At 33.7% G+C, this 9702-nt stretch overlaps 1 protein-coding gene across 1 annotated transcript; it reads left to right on the top strand.

The window, feature by feature from the left end:
- The first annotated feature begins 916 nt into the window (after window positions 1-916).
- BDCG_16933 (uncharacterized protein) lies at window positions 917-1309 on the top strand. The gene has a single exon (XM_045426114.1). The coding sequence runs from the start codon at window positions 944-946 to the stop codon at window positions 1223-1225; it is 282 nt and encodes a 93-aa protein (XP_045280884.1). The 5' UTR covers window positions 917-943; the 3' UTR covers window positions 1226-1309.
- The last annotated feature ends 8393 nt before the right edge of the window (window positions 1310-9702 follow it).

The raw sequence follows: 9702 nt of genomic DNA, 5'->3' as shown, positions 1-9702 counted from the left end.
GTGACAAGAGTAGACAGTAAGTTTCACTGGGACAGTATGGGACTACTATCTAATGTTAAAAGCGTGTAATAGGATCAGTTGAATTGGTAATGAAACTATCAAAAAATCTGGTCCTGGTCCCAGACACGGTCACACGGTCAGTCTAAAATCAGATGATATGACAGTTTTTGAGAGAAAAACTGACAAAAAATAAATCAATTTTTTGCAGAGAAATTGATTAAAACTATTCAATTTTATTCTAAATTATTCAATTCTTCTCACACAACAAGTGTGCAACTCAAATCAGTTAATAAAGAGTGTAAAAAAGAATTAAGTATTAATGAAAGCTCTTCAGTCACTGAAAAAGTAATTCTTACTTAAAAGAATATGAAATTATGACAGAAAACAACTCTGTTTTTAATTCTTTGTAAGAATATTGTGTAAAACTCAGAGAAAAACATCTTACTTTTTCAAGAGAAGTAAAAAACTATTTCTAAGATCTTTTTTTTTTTTTGCATTAACTACTGCAGAAGAATGAGATAGAAACTGCTAAGATATACACTACTGTATACTCTCTATCAAGACTTTTCCTCTTCAGAGTCTTGATATTATAGAGAATATAAGTCTGTTTCTATATGATAATGTAAATATTGTCAGTGGGATGTAGAGAAACTGGTTATTTATATCTCAAAATAGAAGACTTTGTCAATGATTATATCAATATAGAGTTAATTCTCAAATTCAATAGAAACCTAGTGTTACTGTTCTCAATCTCTTGCAGAATCTATTGAATATTGAGATATTAAAACTAGATTTAATATATCTCACTGTGCAGGGATCAAAGGCTCAGTCAGACCTTGGAATATACTGATTTTATAGTTATTGGTGTGCTGTTGTCTCATTGTTCATTGATTATGTGCTTGATATTATTGCCAAGGTATCTTTTTGTATTTTTCTGCCGGGGATGGGCCAGATTGGGAAGGGCGGTACGAGGGTGGGACTTGGCGTTGATGTTTTGGAACATCAAAGATGGACAGGGTTTTCGCGAAGGTCGTTCCTCAGATATCTCCACAACTACAGATCGGGGATCTTCCAAAATCGAGAAGATTGGTGCATACGGCTAGGTCTCTTCACCTTACAATTTGTATGGCGATTTGGCCCGGGGTTGTGGTGTGGTAGGGGAGAATGGGGGGATAATCCCACGCAGGAGTTCCGAACGACGTCTGGTTCACATTTGGCTGGATAACTCCACCACCACACGGGGTATGCGGTCGGCGATGGGGTCAAAATGCTCGTATGATCGAGGGCTTTTCGATGGATCTATCGGCGGGTTCTTATTCGAAAAATCGAGCGAGTTCGTGGTGAAGCGGTTGTGGGGATAAAGAATCTTAATATCAAGACAAAGAATAATGAGATGACTGATTCTTGAGATAAGAATAAGATGAAAGTGATTACTTCAGTAACTTTTACATTCACTTTGTAAAAGATAATGTTTTTTAATAACACTTTTTAATATTGCTTTTTGATAACACTTTTTGATAATACTACTGTTAATTTTGAATAGATTGACTAATAATTTAAATATCATAGATTTGAAACATTGTTAATGCAATTTATATCTCTTCTAAACAATAATAACAATTTCATGATATTTAATAAATAAACAAATCAGTCACATTACTGAATATGATACAGAATATTAGAACACAGTGAAGTTCAATATATAAGATAACTGTTCAGACTCTTCAATTGTATCAGATAATTGATTATTGAGTGCAACACTCTGATTAGAAAAAGATTCAGATATTGAAACTTTCTGATATGAAGTGAACTCAGTTGAAATATGTGATTGATTTACTGTTTCAATTTTATAAGATAATAAAGACAGTCTCAATCACTCATACATCAATACTGCAGTCAGTCTGATGAATGTATAACAGTTTATTTACTTATCTTAAGAAGCAGTTAAATCACTCAAAAAGAAATTCAGTCTAAGATAATGCTATAGTGCAGGCTATTGTTACTGCAAGGAATAAACTGATATATTACTACAGTAAAACAGAACAATCTTTTGCAGAGTACTATGCTATAGCAGCTCTACTAGATCTCTTCTATTAAGTTAATATCTACACTTCTCAAGATTGAACAGAGAAGAAATAAGACTTATATATTAAATTAGTCTGAGACTACTATAATGTCAACTATCAGAGATTTGAACAAGCAGATATTTAAGATATGAAGACAGTGAAATATAATTCTCTAGTAAGTAACAATCTTTGATAATACTTCATATTACATAGAACTATAATACTAACTTTAAAACAGAACTTACATACATTGATTGCAACTGAAAATCAGGCAAAACTACATACTTATAAAACTGAATTTAATCACTATTTTCAAGATGATTCAACAAATTTACACATCAAATCAATTCTAGAGTTATGAAAAATTGTTGAGAGTATATATGTGGTTCGGAAGAACGTACGACCGTCGGATAATAACGCGGCCGCTTCCGAACTACTAGCGTACGCGTACAAATGTAAAGGGGGCCCGAGCGGCCACTAATTAATTTAGCGTACGAGATTCAATATATAAGAAGCCAGCGTACGCCTGTAATCGTACACTGGCTTAAGCAACCTTTGAATCACATCTGATAGCATGTCTAAAAATCGGTGAGAAGTGCAGACTTCTTCAGAATGTGATAATTCTGTCTATGAAGTGATTCATAGTTATCATATCAGAGTGGTTCTAGAATGTCTCAAAAGATAGTGTATAAAGAGCAGTGAGTGAAAGAGCATCTGATTAATGCTGCTTTGCTTATTGAGGGAAAACTTCACACTCAGGCGAATACCATGTATGCAAATGAATGAGGTGTGAGAAAGGAAATGAAAGTGATGAACCAGATTCAAAGAAGTCTGCTCTCTACTCAAAAGAAGAATAAAAAGAAGAAGTAACTATTATCAGAGTTGTATGATGATAACAGAAATTATATAATGATATAGCAATAGAATGATATAGTGATATAATAATACAGTGATATAGTAATATAACAATACAAGTGATATAATGATAGACATTATATAATTAATCAGAAATCACTGAAATGAATACCTTTTCTAGTTAATACAAACAACACTCTTCTCTGCTATCTGAACTGAAAGATATGCAGAACCTCTCAGAGAGTTTACTCAAAGCAGTAAGAAAAGCAGCTGAAACTGCTGAACTGAAATTGAAGCTCTGTACACATACAAGGATTCTAAACAAGATCAAGGCCTTGTGTACACAGTGGCAGACTGAGACAGAAGTCAAACAATAATTAGTATTTACTGCAGATTAAGTATCTACTATGAAGAGCTTCACTGACACAATCATCATCATCAATAAGAATAGAGAAAACCAGATCTTAGATCTGCAGCAGAAGATCAAATGTTTATACAGATAGATAACTACACTGAACCTGAAGATCTTATCATGATTATTCACAATCTCTTCAGAAGTATACACATTATCAAAGACTGCTGCACAGAATGAGAATCTGAGTATGAAATATATCAAGTCAGAAGATCTGCTGAAGTTATCAAGCTTCAATGACAACTGAAAAAATAATGCTGCAATCAGCTGACTAAGTCAGATGCAATTATATTATCAGATTGAATGTGAACTCACAGACAGACAGTTAATGAAATTTCAACAAGTCTTAAGATCTGTCATATTTCTACATGAAAAAGTGAAGTTATTATGAATGACTGATGAAAAGATGAATTATTATTATTATTATTCTTCAATTATAGATGTATGCAGTCAGAGACTATGATATCTACCTGAGAACTTTAGTTCTCAGGGTTTTTTCTATGTCTGTAAAGTTAACTATTATACATTCATCAATTTCAGATATGTAAAATCAGAAAATTCCAGCTCAGAATACAAAAACTGTTTACAAATTGCAGTGTTTTAACATCTTTTGATACTTTGAAATCATTTGACAATATCATGACAAAAGAAAAGAGAAAAAGAACACAGTCTCAAAGATAGACACATTAAATAAATAGATAGAAAGAAATTGAAAGAAAAAGATAAAGAAAAAGATAAAGTAAAGAGAGACTATAATAAAACAAATTATTAAAAGAGAGTATATAGCTGTTTTAACAGACTATATCTGATTAATTTTCTTCTCTTCATACTCAGATAATTCTGAATTTAGTCATTTTCTTATAGCTGCTTAAGTTTCTGATAGAAAGTCTATTAAGTATTTAATTTCTGTCTCAGTTAAGAATAAGAATCTTATATTTAATTGATTTAGATCATACTTCTCTTTCAATCTGACTCTGAGACTATTGTATAATGCACAGTGTATTACAATATACTCAGAATTCTCATTTGTATTGCAGAATAAGCATTCTATTGAGTCAAATCTATTATCAAATCTTTGTATATAAGATTTGAAATAGCCATATTCTAGTTTCAGCTGTATTATAGATGAGAATATTTTCTTTTTACATTTAATTAAACAAGATTTTCACTTGGGTTTTGTTTCAAATCTTGAATAATATATACTCTTCTTTTGTTTCTGCCAGCTTTCATTTCACTTGTCTAAACAAGATTCTTTTATTTTTCTCTTTATAAAAGATCAGGATATAATTTTTTGAATAGATTTGCTTAATTCTGCACCCTTTTTTACAGCTGAATCAGCCAATTCATTACCATGAATATTCATGTGAGCAGGAACCCAGTGCAGATGAATTATCAGCTTTGATGTTCTTCTCTTTTGAATCTACGGGCGCTAGCCACCCGCAGGATGCACCTTAAGCTAATTACATTTAACCCCCTATAATTAACCGACCACCGCGTCCGTCCTCTCGGGCCAGCCACTAATTTCCAGGGGCGTTAGTTAGTGGCTGCCACCGCCCACTTGGTGGTGTACACACCAAGCTTCCGGTTGCTGATCTCGGCCCCATTAGATGCCCATAGGCCTACCAATCAGCCGTCATGGCCTTGCCCCGTGTTAGGGACTAACCATAGGCTTGATGGCTGCAGTCCTCCCTGCCAGTATTAGGGGCTGGCAGTGAGCTTGCAGCCTCTAGCCTATCAGGGTGCCCTGTCTAGGGCCTAGATGCGCGTCTAGGCCTGCTAGTTGGGTGGTTTTTAAAATCATTCCCTGTATTTGGGGGGGAGCCAGGCTCCGATGGCAGCCCTAGTTAGGGACTTGCTTAAGTAGTGTATAACCACTGCATTAGGCTTGGCTCTATATCGTTAGAACCTTGACAGGTGCACAGTAGAATAGTGGGACATTGGCACTTCATGCCGGCCCTGGTGGGTGTTCGCAGGATCTCGCTTAACTAGTGGCTTGGCTTGCAGTAGAGAGTTCTACCCCGCACCAGGCCTTACTAATTAGGCTCAGCCCCTATTACATGGGGGCTTTCATGGGTAAGAAGTGGCAGGTGCCAGCGGTGGGATTCGAACCCACGCACCCCTAATGTGTGCGGCCTTTGAAAAGATGAATCTTACAGACTCAGAGTGATATTTATTCTCATGAACAAGAAATGAGTTTTTCAAATGAATCTTGCATAACTTTGAGAAAGTGAATATGTGAGATAAGTGTTATAAATACTTCACTGAGTGTAGATAAGTGAGTGATCTTATATTATACTTCACACACTTCAGCTTATACTATCTCATGTTGAATGAAAAGCTTTTAACATCTTTCTGTTTACAGATCTTCATTCATGATCTTACACCTGAGTTGAGAGTGAAATGAAAATGCTTAATCTCACAGTCAGACACAGTGAAGAAAGCATACAATATTCTCATTGTACAGAAATAAGCAAGTCAATTATAATAGAAAATACTGCAATCAAGTATGTCTTAGTAAAGAACAGATAATCAGACTTCTACAATACAAGTTATACATCTGAATGTGATGAATCTAGATCTGAATGTCATTGCTAAAGCATCAAATCTTCTGAAAAAGAGATTCTCTGAGTGAAAATCTTGATGTTATGAACATTGAGCTTGCTTCAACTGTGAACATCAAAATCATGATGTAAAAGATTGCACTCAGTGTATACAGTCAAGAGAAGCAAGAGAGTCAAAAAACTAGCAGAATCAGTGAGCTCAGAGACACTCACTGATATTCTATGAAAAGTCTTCAAAGTGAAAGAGATGTCTGTGTTAGATAACTCTCTGAATTCTGTAAATGCAAAGAAGAAGCAGGCTTCTGAATGAGATATGAGTGAGAATGAAGTGAACACTCATCTCAATACCTTAAGACCTGAAATGTTAATGTATAGAGAGCACTTGAATAAGAATTGAGAGATGACTGTAAAAGTGTTAACAGACACAGAAGCTTCTATGTAATATATTAATGATTATATAATCTGAAGATTGAAAGAGGTCTGCTGAGTGAAGAATCTCTGATATATAAGATTATCAGATAACTAATATTTAATATCACCTGCAAAGATAAGAGTTCTCTTGTACTTCAGAGAATGATCTTGCTATATTTGAGCATGAGAGCTGCAGAATGTGAAATATGACCTTATTCTCAGACTCAATTGATTTCAAAGGTTCAATCTGCAGATTCAATGATGTACATGCTATATACAGTTGACTGATAGAAAGAAAACAGTTCATACAATTCTATCAACTGATATGAGAAGAACATTTCACATCTCTGATATAGAAGAGTTAAATCTGCTTACACATTAATAAGTAAAGAGAACAATTTACAAGATCTTCTCTGAAAGCATTCTGTATGTTATACAGGACTTAGAAGCAGAGAAAACCAAGATAAAGAATATATGAGAGGATAAGCATATGAAGAAGCTTCTGAAGAAGTATAAGAAGGTCTTCTGAACAGATCTTTCACTGAAATTGCTGCTGAAACAAGGATTCATACATGAGATTGACATGAGGAATGTAAAATCAGTCAATCAGAATGTGTATTCTCTGTCACAAATGCATCTCAAAGAACAGAAGCATCAGATCACAGACCTTCTAGAATCTGATCTTATATGATTCTCATCAAGCGTGTGAGGCTTTCCAGTTCTATTCATGAAAAAGATGAGTGAGAAGTGACAGATGTGTATCAATTACTGAGCACTTAATAAGCTTATAATCAAGAATGAATATTCACTATCACAGATTCAACAACAGTTGAATACAGTTAAAAACACTTAATATCTATCAAAGATTAATCTTCTCTCAGAATACTGGCAGATCTGTATAGACAAACTGTCAGTTCTGTGAACTGCATTTAATATGTAATGAGAGAAGTTCAAATTTCTGACAATGTCATTCAGTCTGATAAATGCGCCTGCTATCTTTCAAATGATGATAAATATAATTCTTCATAAACAGAATGAAATCTCATGTCTTGTATATCTTGATAACATTCTAGTCTTTTTAAACTCATATAATAAACATCTGAAGTATCTTGATGAAGTGCTTACAACTCTGACAGAGCATAAGCTCTATGTCAAATTAATTAAGTATGTGTTTGAAATGAAAGAGTTGAAGTTTATAGAACATGTAGTAAGTAATGACTGTATACACCTTATTCTGAAGAAATTGAATATTATAGTGAATTGACTGTGGCTGAGAAATGTACACTATGTATAACAGTTTCTTGAGTTGATCTCATACTACTGCAGATTCATCAAGAATTTCACATGAATATCTGCATCACTCTCAAATCTCTTAAGAGAAATGAATGCAAATCTGTGAAAGAAGAAGTTTTATTCAATTATCTGAAATACTGTGTGTGAAGAGGCTTTTCTCACACTGAGAGAACATGTAATAACATTCTCAGTACTTATTTAATCAGATTGTGATAAATCTTTCTACATTGAGATAGATACATCTAAATGAGCTATCAGAGACACTCTTCTACAGATGAATAAGAACAGCACGCTGCATCTGATGACATACAATGATAGAAAACTATCAAGTGTTGAGCTCAATTACTCAGTGTATGAAAAGAAATTACTAGTGATCAAGCACACACTGGCATTGTGAAATAGATATATCAACAACAGATATATGACAATGATAATCACAGATTACAAAAGCCTCATCTATCTATAATCAATGACAAAACCTTTCAAACACTTAGTATGTTGAATCTCAGAGTTTCAAGTGTACAATCTTCATATTAAATACTGAAAGAGATTGAATGCAGTGATGTCAGATATAATCAGTCACAGACTCAATTTCATGAGTAAGAGTTCTGCAAACCAGGCACAAGAGATGTTCATGTTAAATGTACTGAGAGAATGCAAGGAATCAGAATGAGTAAATGCTATGATCTTCTACTTGAAGAATGACAAGATGTCAGATGATAAGCATCTTATGAAAGTAGTAGAAGAGATGCTTCTGAACTTCAAGCTGAGAAAATTGAAAAACAATGTTATACTTTATCATGATCTAGAATATGCAGAAGCTCTCTATCTAGAATCTTCATTTAAAAGTGACTTAATGACTTACATGTACAAGGAATTCAGTCACTTAGAAAGCTCTGAACTCATGAGCATACTTGAATTAAGAGTATACTGACCAAGCATAGCTGAGAATATTCAGGTGTATACTCACAAGTGCCTGAATTGCTAGATCATGAAAGAATCTAAGAAAGGATTAGAATGTGAGAAAGTGCAATATCAGATAAAGTGTACAATATAACTATTCAAATAATGAGAGATGAATCTCATAGACATATTACTGTGAATGTCAAATGAAAATTAATGAATAATCACTGCTATTGATTATGCTACTAACTGGTCAGTTGTGAAAGCAGTTTCAGAGACAATAGAGAAGATAATAGTGAAGTTTCTACATAATGAGATCTATATTAACTATAAAATACTGTGTAAGATTCTAACTGATAATGATGCAAACCTCATGAGAGAAGCAGTGAGGCATTTCATGAGCCAGTTACAGACAAGACATTATAGAACAACATCATATCATCTGCAGATGAATGAAAAGATGGAACACTTGAATGAAATCTTGAGCAACATGCTGATGAAATATCTAGTGAACAAGCCTACAAGACTATGAAATGAATATCTTGAACAGATACTATTAGCCACACGAATTCAGCAGCATGCAGTCTTCAAGTGTTCATTATTCTATCTGTTGTATGGATTGCATCTGTGCATCCTGGAGAATGCTTCGGAAAAGGTGAAGAAGAAAACAGCAGTTACAGACACAGCAGTAGCAGTTGCAGACACAACAGTCATAGATACAGAACCAAGATTGAAAGAGATCAGCCATGCACGTGCAAAAGCTAATAAGTTACTCCTGAACTGAGCAATTCAATCAAAAAGAATATGAGACTCACTTATTAAGAAATTGAGTCTCAAGATAGAAACATGAGTTCTTGTATATAATGAGAGTTCTGAGAAGTTTCAATCTAGATAATTTGAGTCATATAAAATACTTAAATCACATTCTCTGAGAATATACACATTGAAAGAATCAGAGAGATGAGTCTTATATAACTTAATCAATAATTCATGACTTATAAAAGCAAAGATGCAAGATCTGAGTGAATTATGATTATCTACAGCACTATTATCAGTGTTGAAAAAGAAGAGACTTACAATTGAAAAGTCTTACAAAGTAAGAGAAATTATAGACACTTATAAATCAGATGATCTCACTTATTTCAATCTTTTCATAATTATAAGAAAAGAATGAGAAGTAATGAAGAAATCAGATGAATAT

The sequence above is a fragment of the Blastomyces dermatitidis genome (genome assembly GCF_000003525.1).
Source record: "Blastomyces dermatitidis ER-3 genomic scaffold supercont1.4, whole genome shotgun sequence".
NCBI lineage: Eukaryota > Fungi > Ascomycota > Eurotiomycetes > Onygenales > Ajellomycetaceae > Blastomyces > Blastomyces dermatitidis.
Note: the sequence above shows the minus strand (reverse complement) of the source record. Positions and strands in the feature narration are given on the sequence as shown.

Excerpts from the sequence above, each read along its gene's own strand:
- BDCG_16933 (XM_045426114.1), top strand. The coding sequence starts at position 944 with ATGGGCCAGATTGGGAAGGGCGGTACGAGGGTGGGACTTGGCGTTGAT.